This window comes from Oryctolagus cuniculus, chromosome 15 (genome assembly GCF_964237555.1).
Source record: "Oryctolagus cuniculus chromosome 15, mOryCun1.1, whole genome shotgun sequence".
In the NCBI taxonomy this organism is placed as follows: Eukaryota; Metazoa; Chordata; class Mammalia; order Lagomorpha; family Leporidae; genus Oryctolagus; species Oryctolagus cuniculus.
Window position 1 is genome coordinate 32266187 of NC_091446.1, and position 22050 is coordinate 32288236.

The 22050-nt window shown below is 51.7% G+C and overlaps 3 protein-coding genes across 8 annotated transcripts in view; 1 reads left to right on the top strand and 2 right to left on the bottom strand.

The window, feature by feature from the left end:
- Positions 1-11904, top strand: part of MORN4 (MORN repeat containing 4) — a 34542-nt gene extending 22638 nt beyond the window's left edge. Inside the window, exon 7 of one of the 4 annotated variants that reach the window (XR_011382333.1) lies at positions 3241-3463. The gene's annotated coding sequence lies outside the window, so the exon portion shown is untranslated. Of the gene's footprint in view, positions 1-3152; positions 3464-3714; positions 4592-11451 lie in introns of those variants that run through there. The other 3 variants (XR_007911066.2, XR_011382331.1, XR_011382332.1) reach the window with 3 other exon arrangements.
- The window catches only part of HOGA1 (4-hydroxy-2-oxoglutarate aldolase 1), a 25987-nt gene extending 4047 nt beyond the window's left edge, over positions 1-21940 (bottom strand). Inside the window, exons 1-6 of one of the 3 annotated variants that reach the window (XM_002718577.5) lie at positions 21407-21940; positions 7768-7896; positions 7452-7579; positions 6740-6874; positions 6385-6481; positions 4790-4923 (exon numbers count right to left, since the gene is read on the bottom strand). In XM_002718577.5, the coding sequence (XP_002718623.1) occupies positions 4790-4923; positions 6385-6481; positions 6740-6874; positions 7452-7579; positions 7768-7896; positions 21407-21617 (834 nt within the window). In that variant the 5' untranslated portion in view covers positions 21618-21940. The remainder of the gene's footprint in view (positions 1-4789; positions 4924-6384; positions 6482-6739; positions 6875-7451; positions 7580-7767; positions 7897-21406) is intronic. The other 2 variants (XM_051824039.2, XM_017348471.3) reach the window with 2 other exon arrangements.
- Positions 16553-18162, bottom strand: C15H10orf62 (chromosome 15 C10orf62 homolog). The gene has a single exon (XM_008270302.4). It carries the CDS (start codon positions 17629-17631, stop codon positions 16903-16905), a length of 729 nt encoding a protein of 242 aa, XP_008268524.2. The 5' UTR covers positions 17632-18162; the 3' UTR covers positions 16553-16902.
- Positions 21941-22050: the final 110 nt, after the last annotated feature.

Genomic DNA, 22050 nt, shown 5'->3' on the forward strand with positions numbered 1-22050 from the left:
TCCAGGCTCCTGGATTCAGCCTAGCCCAGCCCTGGCTGTGGCTGCCATTTGGGGAGTGAACCAGCAGATGGAAGATATCTCTCTTCTCTTCTTTCTCTCTCTCTCATTCTGCCTTTTGCCTTTTAAATAAATAAATATTTTTTAAAAGAAAATATTAGAAACAAGGCAAAGACTGCTCTATGTACTCTTATTCAACACAGTGCAGGAAGTGCTAGTGCAATAAGGCAAGAAAAGGAAATAAGGCACCCAGAGATCAGAAAGGAAGAAATAAACCTGTCCCTATTTGAAGATGATAGGACCGTCTGTGTAGAAGTCACAAAGTATCTGTCCAAAAAGTCCTCCTAGAACCAGTAAGTCACAGGACACAGTATAAACCTGCAAAAACCAAGTGTGTTCTAAGCTAGCAATGAAGACATGGATAGTGAAATTAAATACATAATACCATTTTCAGTCCCCCCAAATTTCTCAAAACATGTACAGGACTGCTTTGCTGAAAACTATAAAATGATGAAGAAATAAATAAAGACCTGGTTAAGTAGACACATCATGCTGAAAGACTGGAAAACAACATAGTAAAGATGACAACTGTCCCCAGGTTGATGTACAAATTTAACACGATTTTTTTCAAAATCTCAGCAAGATTCTTTTGTAGATACAAACAAGATTATTCTAAAATTCACATGGAAAGAGAGTAAAGAATTTTTTTTGCTTGGGGGGTAGAGAACAAGGTGGAAGGAATCAGTCTTTGATAAGACTTATTTTAAGATTGCCACATAGCAACAGCAATCAAGTGTGGGTGGTAGTACCGGGGAAGGACACACAGATCAATGGGAAGAATAGAGAACCCAGAAATAGAGCCACTCACCTGTGCCCCACTGATTTTTGACAAAGGTATGAAAGCAATTCAGTGGAGGAAAGATTGCTTTTTCAACAAATGGTGCTGGAGCAAGAGGGTATCCCTAGGGGGAAAAATGAACCTTGACCTAAACCTTACACTTTATACAAAAAATGAACTCAAAATGGGCCACAGGTTCACAGAACAGATTTAGAAAACTTTTAGCAAAAAATAGGAGAAAATCTTTGCAATCTAGTGCTAAGCAAAGAGTTCTGAGACTTGACTCTCAAAGTACAATCCAAAAAAAGGGAATATTGATGAATTGGGTGAAGTCAAAATTTAAAATTTTTACTGCACAAAGGCAAAGAGAATGAAAAGACAAGCTACAGATGGGAGACAAATATTTACATGCCATATATCTGGAAAAGGACGTGTCTAGAAGATATAAATAACTTTCAAGGCTCAACAGTAAAAAAAAAATTCAGTTAGAAAAGGGGCAAGACACAAAAACATGTTTGACTTAAGAGAATACAGATTGTAAAAATACAAAAACCAGAAAAAAACACAAAAAGCTGTTCAATATCATTAGCCACCAGGGAAATGAAAATTAAAGCCACAAGGAGATGTTACTGCCTAAGCCATCAGAATAGCTAAAAATTAAAAATAGTCACAACACCAAAATCTGGCAAGAATGAAGATCACTCATGTGTTTACACTGGTGGAAATGTGAAATGGCACAGGCACTCCGGAGAGCAGCTGGCAGCTTCTTAAAGCACTGAGCATCGTGTGGGCCTCCAGTAGCACTGCTGTACATTTATGCTACCAAGATAAAAACTGAGCCCATCTAAGAACTTGTTCACTACAGCTTTTTTTAAAAAAGATTTATTGATTTATTTATTTGAAAGGCAGAGCTACACAGAGAGAGAAGGAGAGCTGGGGGGAGGGGTGTCTTCCATCCACTGGTTCACTCCCCAATTGGCTGCAACAGCCGGAAATGTGCCGATCCAAAGCCAGGAGCCAGGAACTTCTTCCAGGTCTCCCATGTGGGTGCAGGGGCCCAAGCACTTGGGCCATCTTCTACTGCCCTCTCAGGCCATAGCAGAGAGCTAGATTGGAAGAGGAGCAGCCGGGACTAGAACCAGTGCCCATATGGGATGCAGGCACTGCAGGCGGTGGCCTTACCCACTATGCCACAGCACTGGCCCCCAGTGCAGTTTTTATCAGCCAAAAACTGTCCTTGGGGCTACTGTTGTGGCACAGTGGGTTAAGCTACGACTTGTAACACAGGAAACCCCTATCAAAGTGTGGTTTGAGTTCCAGCTGCTGCTCCACTTGTGGTCCAGTTCCCGGCTAATGTACTAGGGAAAGCAATAGAAGATGGCCAAGTACTTGGGCCTCTGCCAACATGTGGAAGACCTGGGTGGAATTCCTGGCTCCTGGCTTTGGCCTGACCCAGACCTGGCTATTGCAATCATCTGGGGAGTGAACCACAGGATAGAAGTTCTCTCTCTGAAGCTCTGCCTTTAAAATAAATAAATCTTTTTTAAAAAGACCAGGAGACCTTTCTCTCTGTCTCTCCCTCTCACTGTCCACTCTGCCTGTCAAAAAAAGAAAAAGAAAAAAGAAAAGAAAAGAAAAAAAAAAAAAGACCAGGAGAAGCACCTGGCTCCTGGCTTCGGATCAGCGCATTGCGCTGGCCGCAGCGCGCTGGCTGCAGCGGCCATTGGAGGGTGAACCAATGGCAAAGGAAGACCTTTCTCTCTGTCTCTCTCTCTCTCACTGTCCATGCTGCCTGTCAAAAAAAAAAAAAAAAAAACACACACACACACACACACACACACAAAACATGAAAAACCTATCCTTTAGCAGGTAAATAATTGAATTGGCCATGGTACAGACATCCCATGGAATGGTACTCAGCAATGGAAAAGAACGATGTATTGATTATGCAGTGACCTAGATGAATCTCCAGAGAATTGTGCTGAGTGAAAAAAGCTAATCCCCAAAAGCTATATAAACTGTATCCACAGCGTCTTCAATTGACAAAATTATACAAATGGTGAGCATATGTGGTTTCACGGGGTGCAAAGGTATGGGTGCAGCCATCAAAAGGTGACAGGGGGCCTCCGTGGTGTTGGGACTATTCCGTACTGCAACCGTATCGATGAAATACTCTGGTTGTGAAATCAGTGTATAGCTTTGTAAGATGTTCCCATTCGGAAGAAACTGGCTAACAGATACATGGGATCTATCTGTATTACATTTATTACAATTCCTGTGGACCAAAAATGATTTCAAAGTAAAAAATTTAATTTAGGGGCCGGCACTGTGGTGTAATAGGCTAACCCTACACCTGTGGCATATGAGCACTGGTTTGTGTTCCGGCTGCTCCTCTGCTGATCCAGCTCTCTGCTGTGGCCTGGAAATGCAGTGGAAGTCCTTGGGCCCCTGCCCCCACATGGGAGACCCAGAAGAAGCTCCTGGCTCCTGGCTTCAGATCAGCTCAGCTCCAGCTATTGCGGCCATTTTGGGAGTTTACTAGTGGATGGAAGACCTTTCTCTCTGTCTCTCCCTCTCTTTGTAACTCTGCCTCTCAAATAAATAAATAGAGCCTTTAAAAAAAAAAAACAATTTAAAACATATGTAATAACAGTATATGGGAGCACACACTTTTTTGTTTGCCTTAGGCTTCAGAATGGCTCTGAACTTGACCATCATTTCATCCCAAATTCTTCTTGGCTTGTCCAGCCAAGAACTGGGGATCAGGGCCTGACTGTACATAGATTATGTGAAGAAAGAACTCTCTGGGAAAGCCTGGGCTCTGAATGCCTTCAGCCTTTTACTCTGTCCTTTGCATCCCTCAACATTCTGTTTTTCAGACTCTGGCCTCTTGAAAGCTGACACGTCCCTGGTTCACTCTCTCTAAGGATGGTCCAGGATCACTCACAGCACCATCACTCAGGATGCTTCTTTCAGTGCATATTCCTGGGCCCAAGGGATTCCAGCTGTAACTGAATACCTAAGAGAATTCTAACATTCCCTTAAGCTTAAGAACCAACAGGCTGCCGGCACTGTGGCTTAGCAGGTAAAGTCACCTCCTGCAGTGCCGGCATCCCATATGGGTACTGGTTCCAGTCCTGACTGCTCCACTTCCAATCCAGCTCTCTTCTATGGCCTGGGAAAGCAGTAGAAGATAGCCCAGGTCCTTGGATCCCTGCTCCCACGTGGGAGATCCGAAAGAAGCTCCTGGCTCCTGGCTTCAGATTGGCACAGCTCCAGCCATTGCGGCCAATTGGGGAGTGAACCATCAGCTGGAAGACCTCTCTCTCTCTGTCTCTCCTCTCTCTGTGTAACTCTGACTTATAAATAAATAAATCTTTTTTTTTTTTTTTTTTTGACAGGCAGAGTTAGACAATGAGAGAGAGAGAGAAAGGTCTTCCTTTTTCCATTGGTTCACCCCCCAAATGGCTGCCACGGCAGGCGCGCTGCGCTGATCCGAAGCCAGGAGCCAGGTGCTTCTCCTGGTCTCCCATGCAAGTGCAGGGCCCAAGCACTTGGGCCGTCTTCCACTGCCTTCTCGGGCCACAACAGAGAGCTGGACTGGAAGAGGAGCAACCAGAACAGAATCTGGCATCCTAACCGGGACTAGAACCCGGGGTGCCAGCGCCACAGGCAGAGGATTAGCCAAGTGAGCCGCGGCGCCGGCCAATAAATAAATAAATCTTAAAAAAAAAAAAAAAAAAAAAAAAAAAAAAAGAACCAACAGGGCTCAACTTTGTCTTAAGCCAGGATTTTCTGGAGGAGGCACAAGGAGTTAACACATTGGGATGTGGTCTGAAAGGGAAGAGACTGAGTGGGGACTCCGTACCAGCCCTGGCTCCTGCTCCAGTGAGGATGCAGATGGCCCCCCTTCCCCACCCCCTCCCCGACTGCTGCCCTTGTTTGGAGGCTCACCGCAGAGTTTGGCTCAATGAGGCGATGCTGCAGCTTCTGTGCCTCTTCCCATTGTCCCGTGAGACACAGCCGCTCCAGCTGGCACACCTGGGCGCCCAGGACATTGGCCAGGGCACACACGCCCCCCACACCGCCTGCCGGAGCAAGATACAGAACATCAGCCAGAAATGCTTCCCATAGGGGATCCCGAGCCCTGGTCCCTGCGCCCCTTCATTCTTGGGGACTCAGGATATGGAGTTCTCTACTCTGGTTGGCCACATCGAAGGCATGTTCTGTGAGTGCGGAGTACACATTTCCAGAGAGAATGCTGCCTGCAGGCCCAGAGCTGCTCTGGTAGGCCAGGGAGCAGGGCCTGAAGGCAGCTCAAGGCCAGGTCCTTCCCCGCACCCCCATCACCTGCCTCGGCCAGTCCCACCTGTCAGCTGACCCCTCCAGCATTCCCCAGTAGTCCCCTGAGTCTTCTGGCCTGGAAGAAGGTGAAGTGGACTGGAAGCCTTTGCTCTTCTGAGATTCAGCCTGGGACAGCCTGGGACAGCAGTGGGGGCAGGGGTGGAAAGAGCTCTGGGCACAGGGTTGGGAGCCTGGGCATTTCCTTCCACTGGCTGTGTGATCTTGGACAAGTCACAGATCCTCTCTAGTCTGCTTTGTTCTCTTCCGGGCAAATGGGCATGCTGGGATCTCAGAAAGCCTTGCCACCTCTGACAGGCAGGAGCGGCCTCGAGACTGGAGCGAGAGCAGAGGATATGGAATGAGCTGACACTACCCAGGGCCGGCGCTCTCTAGTCCTCACGATACTTCGCTTTGTAGGGTAGAAACTCGGGCCCAGAGAGGTTGGGTGCTTGCCCAGTGTGATGCGGTGAACAAATGGCCGAGCTGAGATTCCAGCTCAGATCCCCTGCCTCCACAGCTGTGCTCTTTCCAGCAGCTCTGCTCTCAGGAGCAAGGTGGAAATGGCTTCTCTCTTCAACCCTGCAAGGATGTAGGAGATGTGCAAGGACACAGACAACAAGCTGAAGTCTGCAGTGACCAGAGGGGACAGGAAGCAGCCCCATCTCCTGTGGGACTGAAAAAGTCACTCAAACCTGTACTCAGTGGGGCTTCAGCTGGCAGGAACAACCTGAACCCTAGGACCTTGACCCCAACAGACAAGAGCAGGTGGTCTCAGTGACATTTCTAGGATCCTGGCCTGGAATGGCACCTGACAATTTATTCTGGCCTGGGACTGAGAGAGAGGAAGATGAACTCCTGGAGTAGGGAGGGCGTCCCTAACGTCTCTGCCCTCTGAGATTGATTTACATGGTGAGATTAGAGCAGCCAAGTTTGTCATCCAAGAGTGGGGCTCAAGGTTTAGAGCAAACTGCAAGTGTCCCTCCTATAGGCTGGGAATTATACTCAGCCACCTTCTTCCACCCAATGTGGTCACAGTCAAGCACCCAAGCAAGCAGGGTGGCCAGGGCTCCAGGGTTTCAGAGCAGGCAGGCTGGCCGCCGCACTCTGCGGCCCCAGCCCCAGCCCTCGTTGTCTCTCCCGGCTGACCCAGCTGCCTGGCAGGATCCTGGTCACCCACGACAGTTTGAGAGCAGCAGGCAGCCTACCCAAGGCATAGCTGGCCAGCAGGAAGCCAGCCGATCCAGCCAGCACCTGGAAGTCCTGCTTCCTGGTCTTGTGCACGATCAGCCCGATCCTGGTGGCCTGCAACAGCAAACGCCATGTGAGAGTTGGGCCCCGCCTCCGCCTAGAGGAAGCCCAGACACGTGTGGGAGAACAAGGGCCCGGTTCCCTGAGCGATGCCCTGAAGGTGAAAGCCACAGAGAGCCCGCACCTGGGAAAGAACTCAAGCAGGAGCCAGGGGCTGACAGAGACCTGAGAGCTGCCCTGGAGCTGGCAGCCAAAGCGCTAGAGTCCAGAGACGGAGGAGCGGGGCCCCGGCCGGGAGCTGCTGCCACTCACGTCACCACCGCTGTCCTTCATGCCCACGATATTCGGGTGCTGGGAAAGTGTGACAATCGCGTCCACAGGCAGGTCCAGCCCTGTGTTGGCTGGGACGCTGTATAGTACCACAGGGATTGGGGACAGGTCTGCAACCTAGGGGCGCAGAGAAAAGAGGGAGAGGACAGCTGCCCCAGGTCCTACAAGCCAGAGGCTTGCTTGTGCTGGCCCACGGCACTGCAGGGCCACCTGGACAGCTCTACCTCCCACCTGTAAGCCACAGTGCTGCACACCCTGACTGTAAGTAAGAAAGTGGGTGATGTCTATGAGGGGTCCCCGAAGGCTCATGGGAAATGCACATTATCTTTTCATTGCACCTTTCCACAGCGGTTTTGAAGCCCCCTCTTATCAAGTGCCTTCTGTAAACCAGGCAGCTCCAAGCCCTATGCACTTATGACCTCATTTATTCCTTGCAACACCCCCGCGAGGTAGATACTGTCATCCCTTCCATATTAGAGGGGAGAAAACTGTGGCACAGAGAGGTTAGGCAAGTTGTCTCACGGCACACAGCGATACAATTGGCATGCCACCATTTCCTGAGCTGCATTGCCAGGAAGTAGGCTCACCACCCCCCACTCCCAACTTTCCTCACTCCTCTCCTGGGACAGAGCTGCTGCCTCATCCACCTCCTCTTGGTCCCTGGCCTCTGCCCCATGCCCAGCCTCACACCCACCTTGGTGTAGTGATGGATGAGGGCAGCACTGTCCATGCGGCCACGATAGTAGCAGGGGGTCACCACCAGGGCGGCGTCAGCCCCGACCTGCGCCATGCTGACTGTCATCTCCACTGTGGCTTGAGTGGCTGCAGGAGGAAGGAGGGTGGTGAGGGCAGAGGAACGAGACCTGTGCCAGGGACACTGGGGTGAGCAACGGGGTCTAGGCATGTCCAGAAGGGGCAGAACAAGTAGGTGGAACCCAACCACAGGCTGGGAGCGTGGAGCTCCACAGCCCCACAGCCCACCCCTAGGACCCAGGGCATCCTGGCCTCACACTCGCAGCCGGAGCCAGCTAGCAGGAGCTTGTCCTTGGGAATAACCTGGCGCACACGGCTGACCACCTCCAGGCGCTCGCTGCTGGTCAGGAAGGGGAACTCGCCGGTGGAGCCCTGGACCACGAAGCCTGCAACAGAGCACCCATCACAGCGACTGACACCGTCTTATCCCCTTATAAACCACCAGGACACTGGCGTTCAACAACCCCCCCGCCAAGTGCCTACCTCCCCAACACCCGTTTCTCAACACATTTTCTTCCCTGATGCCAGCATGTGCAATGCTAGTGTTCATATCATTTGTCTTTTTTTAAAAAAATTATTTTATTTCTTTGAGAAGCAGAGTTAGAGAGAGGGAGAGATAGAGAGAGAATCTTCACCTGCTGGTTCACTCCTCAAATGGCTGCAATGGCTGGGGCTGGGCCAGGCTGAAGCCAGGAGCCAGGAAGCTTCTTCCAGGTCTCCCACATGTGTGGCAGGAGCCCAGGCACTTGGGTCATCTTCCACTGCTTTCCCAAGCCATTAGCAGAGAGCTGGTTTGCAAGTGAAGTAACCAGGTCTCGAACTAGTGCCCATATGGGATGCCAGTGTTACAGGCAATGGCTTTACTAGCTATGCCCCAACAATGGCCCCTTTTCTTTGCCTTAATGAAGTGCTTCAGCCACACCAAAAAGAATAGACAATAATATGTCACAAGTGTGTTCCCAGCACCCATGGGAACCCTCCCTGATCACCTTCCTTTCTTAGCTCTCTGTCAGACTCAGGTATTTATTGTTTCCATTTGTGTCTTTATGTACTTCAGACAGACATATGGACACATGAACAAGACATGCAGGGTCTTCAAAAAGTTCATGGAGAGGCCGGCATTGTGGCATAGCCAGTAAAGCTGCTACCTGCAACACCAGAATCCCATTTGGACACTGGTCTAAGTTCCAGCTGTTGGCCGGTGCCGCAGCTCACTAGGCTAATCCTCCGCCTGCAGTGCCAGCATCCTGAGTTCTAGTCTGGGCTGGGGCGCCGGATTCTGTCCCGGTTGCTCCTCTTCCAGTCCAGCTCTCTGTTGTGGCCCGGGAAGGCAGTGGAGGATGGCCCAAGTCCTTGGGCCCTGCACCCGTGTGGAAGACCAGGAGGAAGCACCTGGCTCCTGGCTTCAGATCAGCATAACACGCCAGCTGCAACACACTGACCGTAGCAGCCACTTGAGGGGTGAACCAACGGAAAAAGGAAGACCTTTCTCTCTCTCTCTCACTGTCTAACTCTGCCTGTCAAAAAAGAAAAAAAGTTCCAGCTGCTCCACTTCCAATCCAACACCCTGCTAATGTACCTATGAAAGCAGTGGAGGATGGCCCAAGTCCTTGGGCCCCTGCACCCACGTGGGAGACCTAGAAGAAGCTTCAGCTTTAGCCTGGTCCAGCCCTGGCCATTGAGGCCCTCTGGGGAGTGACCCAGCAGATGGAAGAATCCTCTCTCTCCCTAATTCTGCCTTTCAAATAAATAAATCTTTTCTTAAAAAAGTTTTGGCCGGCGCCATGGCTCACTAGGCTAATCCTCCGCCTGCGGCGCCAGCACCCTGGGTTCTAGTCCCGGTTGCTCCTCTTCCAGGCCAGCTCTCTGTTGTGGCCCGGGAAGGCAGTGGAGGATGGCCCAAGTCCTTGGGCCCTGCACCTGCATGGGAGACCGGGAAAGGCACCTAGCCCCTGGCTTCAGATCAGCTGTAGCAGCCATTTTGGGGGTGAACCAACGGAAAAAGGGAGACCTTTCTCTCTGTCTCTCTCTCACTGTCCACTCTGCCTGTCAAAAAAACAAAAACAAAAAAGTTCATGGAAAATGTGTGTTGTGAAGAATTATGTGGCTCTGGCATTGTGGTGCAGTGGTTTAAGCTACTGCTTGTGACACCAGCCTCCCATATCAGAGCACCAGTTCTAGTCCTGGCTGTTCCACTTCTAATCCAGCTTCTTGCTAATGTGCCTGGGAATGTGGCAGATGATGGCCCATGTGCTTAGGCCCCTGCCAACCAATGTGGCAGACCCAGATGGAGTTCCTGGCTCCTAACTTCAGCCTGAGCAGGACCTGGCTGTTGCCACCATTTGGGGAGTAAACAAACAGATGGAAGATCTTTCTCTGTTTCTTCCTCTCTCTGTAGCTCTGCCTTTCAAATAATTTATCTTTTAAAAATATATATATATGGATGAATTATGCAGGAATTTCAATATTTTTGGCACCAAATAAACTCATCTTCTAATCATCATCTTCCACACACTTTTTGGGAATTCTCATCTAATGATTTTTGCAGTTCTCAACCTTGTAGAAATGGAATCCAGCTTCTATAACCTTCTGCACTTTGTTGGTTTTGTTTAACATTATGTTTTTTCTTTAATTTTTATTTTTTGACAGGCAGAGTGGACAGTGAAAGAGACAGAGAGAGAAAGGTCTTCCTTTGCCTTTGGTTCACCCTCCAATGGCCGCCGCGGCCAGCGTGCTGCGGCCGGCGCACCGTGCTGATACGATGGCAGGAGCCAGGTGCTTCTCCTGGTCTCCCATGGGGTGCAGGGCCCAAGCACTTGGGCCATCCTCCACTGCACTCCCGGGCCATAGCAGAGATCTGGCCTGGAAGAGGGGCAACTGGGACAGAACCCGGCGCCCCAACCGGGACTAGAACCCGGTGTGCCAGCGCCGCAAGGCGGAGGATTAGCCTAGTGAGCCGCGGCACCGGCCTAACATTATGTTTTGAGCTTTGGCTGTAGCACCATACTTAACTCTGATCCATTCATTATAATTGCTACGTAGCATTTGATTGTCTGGGTAAGCCACAATTTATTTTTCATCTGTTTGCTGAGGACATATAAAATGTTCCCTCTTTTTGCTCCTGCAAAAGATGCTACAGCAAGCATGTGTTTGTTTTTTTTTTTAAGATTTATTTATTTATTATTTCAAAGGCAGAGTTACGGACAGAGGGCAGAGACACAGAGAAATCTTCCATCTGCTGGTTCACTCCCCGGATGGCCACAATGGCCTGGACTGGGCCAGGCCAAAGCCAAGAGCCTGGAACTCCATCTGGGTCTCTCACACGGCTGGCAGAGCTCCAAGTACTCAGGCTGTTTTCCATTGCCTTCCCTGGCACATCAGCAGGCAGCTGGACCAGAAGTGAAGCAGCCAGGACCTGAGCCAGTATCCATACTGGATGCCGGCATTGCAGGCGGCGGCTTGATCTGCTGCTGTACCACACACCGGGACGCACAAGAAAAAAAAAATCTTGGGTATGAGTACACAGTCTAAGAGTTCCTCTGGAGTTCAGATACTTGGGTGTGTAATTGCTGAGTCATGTCCACATGCAGCATCACGGGTGCCACATTAATGACTCAGCGTCTACCTCTTCAGCAGCATGGAAGAGCCTGCTGGTGTCCGTCTGTGCCAACTCTTGGTGCCATCAGAACTAATTTTTAACCAATGTCCTGCGTGCAAAGTGATATCTCATTGTTTTATTCTGCATTTTCTATTTGTGAGGCTTCTCTTGCCCAGGCAAGTTAGCACAAACTGTGACAGAACTGGTGCTCATCAGCTGAACATAGGGAACGTCGGTAGACTCCATTTTCCTCTCGGTTTCTTTTTCCCCTTAGGTGTTTTTCATTTAATCTCCCCTTTCCTCTTCTTTTTCCTTCTCTTGTCCACCTCACTGTACTTTTAAGACAACTGAAGTAGTCTGCAGATACAGCACACAATGCAACAGGACTGTGCGTGAACAGAAAGTGATTTGGGGGAACATGAAGCAGGAGCAGTGCTGGCCACGCAGCTGGAGGAGACGGACTGCGTATTTGACTTGGAGTTTCCCGACAGTCACAGCCAGAAGGGAAACATGGTCAGCTAGCAGATATGCAGAACCCAGAAGATAAAAGCAAAGCAGCTGCGCTGGAAAATGCAGAGTTTCCTGGCACCGGCACCAAGAGATATTGTTCCTATGAGTCATCTGTATGGGGACGCGGCGTGATGCAGACTCAACTTCTCACTGCAAAGCCTGCTCCACGCTGTCTACAACATCCTTACCATCCCCTGAGCCAGCGGCCAAAGTATCTCTTGCTTCACTTGCTTTTCTTTTTCTTCTCAGTTTTCGTCTTGGTAACATTACAGGGAACAGGGGCAAATAGCTTTTGGCTTCTGTTTGATTGCCCTTGGAAGTTTCCTTACTCGGCACCAAGCTGGGAGCCTCCCTGGGTCTTGCTGCCTGATGGTCCCCGTGCTTTCCTGGGATTCAGACCCCCTTGCAAAGCTGCCTGGCCCGGCTGGCGTTGGACCAGCGCATCTGACTAAAGATTCAAAGATCAAGCTCTCGTGGCTTCCTCCATTCAAGTGCCAAAGACATTGTCCTCCCCACCCCTGCCTGCCACCCTGGCCACTGACCCAGCCACGGTCACTCACTCCCCAAGTCACCTTTCCTCCTGGCAGTCAGTTCCAGAGGCCCCTGGGGCCCCCGGGCGGTTCTGGCCTCAACAGCACGACAGCAGGGCCTAGTACTCTGGGAGGCAGCCACAGATCCCATGCCCCCAGCTTCCCTGGCACCACCCTCTCTCGTTTCTTTAAGGGGGACATCGACCCAACCCTGCCTCGCGAGAAGGAAGCAATGCCAGGCCAGGGAAGCGTGGGTGTGGTATAGATCGGAGACACTAGAGTCAAGAGTCGTCCCTGGCTATTAGGCAAGTCACAGTGCATCTCCAAGTCTCCATTTCCTTCTGTAGTGGAACGACAGACAGATCATTTCAAGCCTACCTTCTAGGTATTCTGCATTCTGCCTTCTAGGGCTGTTTTAAAGTCTCAGAAAACACACCAGGAAGTGCTCCGGGATCTGTGAACTAGTGCCACAAAGGGACCCCTCTGTCACCCTGGCTCAGTGCCTGGTTCCAGGCTTGTTGTGCCCCTGCCCAGTGGGAGAGGAGGCCACAGGACAGGGAAAGGCCAGGGTCCCCATGGGTCAGAGGAAAGTGAGGCGGCAGAGAGGCAGTGGGGCAGTGCAGCAGCGTGAGCACAGCATCACTCTGAAGTCAGGACGCCCTCTCCCACCGGCTGCGGGACCTCGGCTTCTTAACTGAAACATGGGCTACTACAAAGAGTTGCTCTGTCATTTAAATGAGACGCTATTGGTAAAGTCCTCAGAAGTTGGTGCTCAGTCGGCATCAGCAAGAATTCTTCTGGAGTCAGGAGAGGGTGTGCAAGCCTAAAACCAAGGTGGGTGGTGGAGGGGAGGGCCCTGTAGTTGGAAGACAAGAGGCTCACTCTCCCCTGCCTCAGTGGTTACACCGGCTGCTCTGGGGAGCTGGATGGCCTGGGAAGGGGAATGGATGTTTGGAGACAGGGACATACAAGCAACATTATGACTCACTGCAGCCAAAAGGAATCAAGTCTCTCACAAAAGGAGTATCCCCTGCCACTCTTCTGTCCTCTTGGTCCATCAACAATTGTCACCTCCTCCAAGGAGTCTTCCAGGACCCTCCCCAGGACCTCTCTCCTCTGAACAGCCCCATTAGCTATTCCTTGTACTTCCCTGTTACCAACTCACAAATCAGAGGTCCTCAGAACCCTTCAATCGCCCACCTCACCTGTGGGATATGGCCTTTCATATAAAGTAAGAAACCGGACTGGAGGAGGGTCTTGAAAGTCCTCCCTGGCTCTAAGCTTCAGAGTTACTTTTCTGGCTGTTTCTCCTGGCCCGGGGCTGCCTCCATGCTGCTGCCTGTCGGGGTTCCCCCAGCCACTTTCCTGCCCCTGCGCCTTTGCTCAGGCTGTTCCCTTCTGCCTCCCGAGTGGTTGCTTCTCAGACGCCTGGGAGCCCACCAGGCTTTCTTCACTTCCTCTTCCCTTTGGGCTCCACAGTTGGTTCTGCTCTCCTTGGCTTGTTTTAGTCCCTCCTCTGGCCTCCATTCCTCTACCCATTGAGGTGGGGGTGACAGCTTGCTGTGCAAAAGGACGGCCCCCAGGCTGCTCTGAGACAGAACTCTTTCGCAGGATGTGATTCAAACCTCCCCCTGGGAAGAAATGAGCATTTCCTGTTGAAAGGTTTCCATAGTTTCCTGCGGAACTTCAGTGGGACTTAGCCTTGATCTGGGAAGCCAGCACCCTCATAGCTGAGTCTCTTAGGAGTCTGGCAGGTGTCAGCTGCCCTTCTTTGTATGAGGCTAACACTGAGTTACTCACGTCCTCTTTTTCTTCAAAGATTAATTTATTTATTTGAAAGGCGGAGTTAGAGAGACAGAGAGATCTTCTAATCCCCCCTCCCCCTCTCTATAACCCTGCCTTTCAAATAATTTTTTTTTAAAAATCATTAAAAGAAGAAAAAAGAGAGATCTTCCCCATTTGGTTCACCCCCAAATGCCTTCAGCAGCCAGGACTGGGCCATGGCAAAGTCAGGAGCCTAGAACTCCATCCAGGTCTCCCAAGTGGTGACAAGGACCCAACTCCTTAGCCATCACCTTCTGCCAGAGTGCACATTGGCAGGAAGCTAGAATCTGGAGAGATCCAGGACTCAAATCCAGGAAATGGAATGTGGGCATCCTTTTTTTTCAAAGATTTTAAAATTTATATGAAAGTCAGTGTTACAGAGAGAGAGAGAGATCTTCTGTTCACTGGTTCACTGGCTTACTCCCCAGATGGCTGCAATGGCCAGGGCTGGGCCAGGCCATTAGCAGGCAGCTGGATCAGAAGTAGAGAAGCCTGGCCTTGAGCTGGCACTCACATGAGATGCTGTGTCACAGGTAGCAGCTTTACCAGCTATGCCACAGCGCCACACCAAGTGCTGCTGCTGAAAACTTTTTCTTAATTTACAGGACTGAGAATTTGCACATTCCCTTACCCGACCTCCATGAATAACATCTTATCTACCTGTGGTACAGTGATCAGAGCCAGAGAATTAACATTGGTACAATACCACTAATTATAAACTTTTAATTTTTCCAGTTTGAAATACTATTTATTTACTTATTTGAGAAACACAAAGAGACAGACAGACAGGGAGAGTGCCTATCTTCTAGTTCATTCCTCAAATGTTCAGGGGCCAAGCCAGGAATGCAATCTCCTAATGGTTGACAAGAACCCAATTCATTAAGCTGTCACCACTGCCCCCCAGGGTCTGCATTAGCAGAAATGCTGGAGTCAGGAACCAGAGCCAGGAATCAAATCCAGGTACTCTGATGTGAGAGGCCAATACTTAACTGCTAGTCTACTGCCTGAAGCATTTGTCAAAGTTAAGATTCCAAAGTCATAATTAGCTAATTAGAATTTAAGGTCTTCCAGATCTGAGTATATATTTTATTACTCACTTTCAGAACCAAACCTTACCACTTTTTCACTTTTTTTTCTAATTTAGCAACCTCTAACATTTCCCAGTTTGATTGACACCATTTTTTCCAATTAAACTATTTATGGGGGTGGTATTTGGCACAGTAGTTAAGATGCCTGCATCAAGTATCAGAGTGCCAGTTCCCTCCCTATTCCACTTCTGATCCAACTTCCTGCTAATGAAACCTGGGAGGCAGCAAGTGATATCTCAAGTAATTGGGTCCCTGTCACCCACATGGAAGACCTGAATTGTATTCCAGGCTCCTGGCTTCAGCGTGGCCCAGCCCTGGTTGTTGTAGCCATTTGAGGGAGGAGTGAACGAGCAAATGGAAGAGCTCTCTCTCTCTCTCTAAAATATTTTAAAATTTGTATGAACTATTTTAAATACAATGTTTATTTATAACATATGTAAACATGTATTTTTGCTTATAGTCACTTATTAGTAATGGCCAAAAAATGCAAATACTCCTTCCTGGTTTTGATAAAACTAATTACAACATTTAGGGGGCTTGTTGATTTATCCATCCTATGCAGCGATTCTGAGCCCCTGGAGTTTAAGGCCCACAGGTTGATAACCACCAGTAACTCCATAAGAGATCCAAACAGTAAGAAGTTTCTTTAACTGCCTGACTCAGGGTGGGGGCCGGGGGGTGGCACCCCTTGCCCCAGAAATAGCTTCTTGGGACCCAAGAAGAGGAGGCAGGGAGAGTGCCAGGCCTGCAGGAGAGCAGAGAACGTGTCAGGACACGTGGGACGAGGTCAGGGCACGCATGAGAGAGGGAGAACCATCTGGGGATGGTGGGAAGAGGACTGGCAGGCAGCACAGGGAAGGGACAGGGTATGGATGTCGGAGTCAGGCAGAGCCGGGCTCTAATCCCAGCCACGTCCCAGGCAAGTTATGCCTCTGAATCCCAGATGCCTGAGATAATGGAATCCCTTCCTCTGGGCCCATGACCTAACACAGGGTGCGGCACGTACCAACACACACACACGCTCCACAGAGAAGAGGCTGCAACAGCCACAGTCCTGGCCCCGGCTACGGTAACACAGAAAAGGAGGGATCACTCATTATCCCAGTTGAGTAGCCAGATGTGGGTGGTGGGGAGACACCAGCATGGATCTCAGTGGGCCCCAGGAAGCAGGTGACAGAGCTGCAGGGAGCGGCGCCACAGACTGGAGAAGACACAAAATGAGGACAGCACCAGAAGAGGGGCCCCAAGTCCCGACCTGGTTTGGTCACTGGCTTCTGAAAGCCCTTTTCTCAGCCCGACTGCCCCAACACCAGCCACTTCCCGCTTCCCTGGCAACAGGCAGGTGGGTATTGAGGGCTCTGGAGCTATCTCATCCCCAGCCTCGGAGGCCAGGAAAGCTGTTCTATGGAGTCTGAAATCAGGGCCAGCCAAGGACCTTCTCCCTCCACCCCTGCCCAGACCGGAGGCCGCCTGCAGAGCCCTGGAGTCAGAGTGAGGGGATGCAAGGCTTTATTGGCTCAGTTCCAGGCATTTGGCATCAGCAGGGGGCTCTCAGCTGCTCCTGGCGTCTGCCTCCTCCATCTTCTCTGGGTGGGTCTTCGGGGACCTCAGAGTCCATCTGGGCTACTTTGCTTCCTTCCCATTCTCCCTCCCTCAGGGCCATCATGGAGTTGAAGGGACCACAGAGGGAGCCTGAGGAAGAAGGAACTTGGGTGGCAGCAGCTTACCCTGGGCCCCACAGGTTGTCCCATGGGAGAAAACGAGCCTGCGTGTGTGGGCCAGCCCTGCTCGGGGAAGGGGCAAGTCCATCCATGGTTAGGTGGCTTCAAAGGAGTCACAGATCTAGTGGCTGCGGTTGGGCAAACTGTGGCTCTGATGACTTGGGTGGCCAGGGTGACCCTGGTGGCTCTGGTGGCCTAAGTGGCTCTGATGGCTTGGGTGGCTGGGATGACCCTGTTGGTTCTGGTGGCCACGGAAAGTGTGTATGTGGTTGGCACCAGCTATGGTGGTTTCCCGATGGGTGAGGAAATTGCCCTTCAGCTTAATTTCCACTTCCTCCAAGGCCTTCAGCTCCTCCTGGTTGATGTCTCTGGACTCCAGGTGGCCCGAGTGCTGGTGAGCCGTGGCCCGCTGCAGCATGGAGTTAGCCAGCTGCCGCCCCTTGGTGTCGATCTCCTTGGTGCAGGAAGCCACAGCAGCCCACGTGGCCTCATCTGTGGATGGAGATTTTCCAGACTCCTTTTGGGTCTCTCTGGTCGCCGAGGCCCCGGACATCCTCTGCCTGCTGGTGAAGGCTTCCCGGTGCAGAGCTGCACCCCCATCTCCTTGTTTAGTGGTAAAAGTCTCCATGCGAACGGTGGTACTGGCCTCGCCGTTCCCACTCTCAGGCTGTGCAGCGTTGCTGATGGAGCTGGCACAGAGGTCGGGGACTAGCTTCTCTTCGGAAAGGCGACTAAAATGAGATTTGATCCAGCTCTCGTTCTTTGCTCTGTGGCATTCTGGGGACTTGTGCTTGGCCTGTGCAGACTCAAGGGCTGTCTTCTGTCTCCATTTGTGCTGTGCCCACAGCATCAGGCCTCCACCCCCAAGCAGGAGGGCCGTCCCCAGCACCACCTTGCATGATGGTTGCTGGATGAGCTCCCAGAAGGTCTCCAGGACCCACGCAGGGCAGGCAGAGCTAAGAGCACACTGGAACTGGGGGAGCCCAGGTGGTGTGGCTCATGCTTGAAAGGGGATGCTCCCAGAGGGTGTCTGGCAGGCAGGGGCCCCCACTGTGTCTTCCCTGGGATGCCCCTCCCACCTCAGCAATGAACCCTATTATGAGGAAGGCAGCTGTGGGTGGGGTGGGGAGGGACCACAGCATCCCTCCCATCCAGCCTGGCCTGGGTCCTATCTTCTACTCCAATAGCTGTTCTCAACTTCAGGAAGGGCAGCTTCTTCAACTCTGAGTCCCTTATGTGTTCTGCTTGGAACCCATTCTGCAGTTCAGTCTTTATCTTCCAGTCTTTCATTTCCCCCACTCCCCATGTGGTGGCCCTCTGTGGGCACAGGCTGGCTCAGGCTGGCCATGGCAGAGGGCCCCTTTGACTGCAGGGGCATCCAGTCCTGGTCATCTGGGGCTGAGGTGTCTCCTTCTCTGGGGCTGAGGGTCCATCTCTGCTGGCAGCTTGGCCTATTCCAACCCCACTTGCAGCCTCTGGCCCCATTCAAGGGCAGAGCCCAGAAGGAAATGGGCCTAGGAAGGAGCTCATTCTGGAATCAGTGAGGTCACAATGGAGAAAGGCAAGCAGGGGGCTGAGAAGGCAGAGTGAATAGGACAGCAGACTTCACCCTGGGTCTCAGATCCCTGGGGCCATTATGGGATGGAGGCTACTACCTTTTGCCTTGGTGATACATCTGCAAATCCAGAATTTGCCCTATGTTAAATGTGCTTAATTGGATGCAGTCTCGTTCTTTTTTTTTTCCCCAAAGATTTATTTTATTTGAAAGGCAGTATTAGAGAGAGAGAGACAGAGAGAGATGGAGAGATAAAGAAATCCTCCATCAGTTGGTTCACTCCCCAAATGGCCACAACAGGAAGGGTTGGGTCAAGCCAAAGCCAGGAGATAGGAGCTTCACCTGGGTCCCCCAAGTGGGTGCAGAGGCCCAAGCACTTGGGCCATGTTCCACTCTTTCCTAGTTGCATTAGCAGGGACCAGAAGTAGAGCAGTGGGGACTTGAACCAGCAACCAAATGGGCTGCCAGCATCACAGGTGGCAGCTTAGCCTGCCATGCCCCCAAGGCTGGCCCTGCAGCTGTCATTCTTTGTTTTGTGGCAGTCAGCTTTTCCTGTGCCGACTCAAGGGCCCAGGTTGTGAGCAGTGGGCCTACTGGTCAGGCTTTCCATAAAGGCTGTTCTATGGAAGCCTTTCTCAGGGTCCTAAGTAAATACCCAGGGTCTCTCGGGTAGAAGCAGGCCTGGACCACTCTCTTTTCACCCTCAAAGGCATCTAACCATTAAAAAAAAATGAAGAAATGCCATGCGAAGGCTGTATAAATTAGGATATTTAAAACATACGTTTCCTTTAACAGCAATGGTTTCAATATACACAAGAAGCCATGGTCCACTTTAGCTACCAAAAGAGTAAAGATATAAGGTTAAAGTCTGAGAGGAAACATCATCTCCCCAGTCCTGCTGGATTGGCCTATGGCTGTCACCAAACTCATCTGGAAAAAAAACAATTCAAAGTCCATCTTTGGGGTTGTTTATGGCTGTGAGTTCATGGCCAAATGGCCCTTCAGCACAGCCCTTCCCTGCGGTCTCTGATACAACTTTTACTTTAAAACAATACTCTTTATTCAAATGAGCAGTAACAAGTTGGGAATGCCGGGGGGTGGGGGGGGTGGAGTACACAGTACAGGCGACGCTTTCCAGAGGACTCTGACCTTCAAGAATGCATCGAGGGCAGGCTCACAGCTCTAGAGAACCTGTAACCTACCGCAGGAGGGCTTTGCAGTGTGGTATGTGATGGTTCCCTCCTCTCCTCTGAGTGCTGGGCCAAAGTCCATCCCAGGGGCCAGGCCCGGACAAGAGAGGCAGATTTTAGAGCTACCATGGTTCACTGCTTCCTTCCTGGACAATCTGCCTGTGTATGGGAACAGCAGCCGGACTCTCTGGCTCTGTGTTCTCTGTGCCAGTGCCCCAGGGCTGACTCCTTGGGGGAACATGTTGAGCACCGCGGCCCAGCTAACACGAGGAGGCTGGACTGGAGAGGCTGTGATTTCTCCAAGGTCACTGCATGGGGCAGAATCAGGATGCTCTCCTAGCTCCTCTGACTCCAGATGCAGGGCTTTCTCCCAGAGCCCCTGACACACGCAGCCTGCATGGGCTGCAAGGGAGACGGACGAGGAGCACGTGTGGTCCTCCTGGCGGTCTCCTGAGCATCCCGTGCCCTCTGCAGGAGTCGGCAAGGAGCAGACCTGAGGAAGAGGCCGAAGGTCTCTGGAGTTGCAGATGCAAAGTCCACCTCCCCAACACCGAAGGAGAGTGTCCTGGAACCTGAAGCAGAACCAGTTAAGGAGCTTCTGGCTTCTCTTTAAAGGAACCAGGCCTCAGCCCAAACCTGCAGGCCCCAGTGAGCCGAGCTGCAGCAGAAACTTAGAAACTGTGTCCCTGCTCAGTGTGGCTGTCCATGGGCATTCATTGTCTCCTAGGGGAGGAAGGGTCACATCACCTCAGCACTGAGCCATGAATGGGGTCGCAGTGTGGCCAGCAGTCACTGTCCTAAAGTAGCATTGTCACAAAGCCAATCACTGTCATCTGAATAATTAGGATCACGGGAAGCAGTGTCTCCTCACATACATCACCCTACAGCTTCCGCTTTTCACCTGCATTCCCTGAGACCTCCTCCCAACCCTCACATGAGGTGGGCATTGTCACGTCCATGTGAGGCTGAGAGAGATTACCCCGTAGTAAGTGAAGAGCTGTGATTTGAAGGCAGTCTGTCTACAGGTGTACCCGCTACACTGCACTGTTCAGTCAGTTACCTGTTCCCAAAGCTGGTGCCCACGCAGCACCATTTGTTGAAACGGCCTGGCCTGGCCTGGTGGCTCAGTGGGTGAAGCAAGAATGAGTGAGTGCAGTGAGGCAGAGCATGTTCATTCACGGGTTCGCTGAGTGACCTTGGGCAAGTGACCACACCACTGAGCCCCGGGCTCCCATCTGTGAGATGGTGCTACTCCAGCTCAGGGGACTGCCATGGCTGTTAGATGAGGGCAGGAGGGACATGGCTGCAATTCATGTAGAACAGCACAAATACGACCTGGTTTCTGACCTCAGAGTGGGACTACCTCCACCTAAAGGGGAAGATAAATCAGAGAAGCTGGAACATGGAGAACTAGTCCTGCCAAGAGAGGCTGTGCCCAGAAGAGAGAGTGCAAACGGGCTCCAAGGGAGCTGACGCCGCAGGCTGCAGGCCCTCACACCTGCCAAGAGGGCCTGGCTGGAGAGGACTTTCATACCCATCATCCAGTTTGAGCCCCACACTAATTCTGAGAACTAAGAAGACACCTTACAGCTGTAACCTGTACCCGGTTGCTGCGGCAGGTTTCTGACTTAAATAAATCTTACTTTGCTCAAAAAAAAAAAAAAAAAAAAAAAAAGGAAAAGGAAAAGAAAAAAGACACTACAGGTGGCAACTGGGGAAACTGAGGCAGGAAGTTTAGTTCAGGGTCACAGTCCTGACTCCAGACCAGGGCCCGCCGTGTTCTCCCGTAATAAAATGCCCTGCACCCACCTCTGAGGGGCTTAAGAGGATGATGGGTCATTCACACCCGCTGCCTGCCGCCCTGGATGGGCCGCACTTACCTCGGAACGGGAAGGTACCCAGCTTCTGCAGGTTCTCCTCCAGTTTCCTATAGTCCACCTCTGCCGTGGCAGTGAACGGCGTGGTCACAGGAGGGTAGATGCCCGCCACGTCCACCTTCCTCCCGGCCCCCGAGGCCCAGCCCCTCCCGTTCCTGGACAAGCCCCCGCGCAGCCCCTGCCTCATGCAGGACCACAGCTGAGGCCTCAGCATCTCTGCAGGAGGCCCGAGACCCAGCCGCTCTGTGCCCTCGGCTGAGGATGAGTCCGGCCTCCTTCCTACCCACTGTTAATGATCAATGCATCTGGTTAAAAATTTGCCGCCCCTCTGACTCCTGAGCAACGGGGCAGGCCTGAGCCACCGCCCCCAGGGTCAGCGGTAAGGCCTGAAGGCCCCAGGGGACAGGTGGAGAAATGCCATAACCCAGCGGCCCTCTGGCCAGATGCAGGGCTGGTTCCTGAGGTCCTGACTCCACACACAGTCTCTAGCAGGCAATTGGGCCCACAATTCCCAGCGCCACAGCCAGGAGCCTGGCTGGGCTTCCGGGTAGCCCGGCGGCTGGAGGTAGCTGATTGGCTGAGCAGGGCCCGCCCCGTGGGAGGCGGGGCGTACCCAGCCAGAAGCTGCCTCGCCGGCCTGGCAGGCT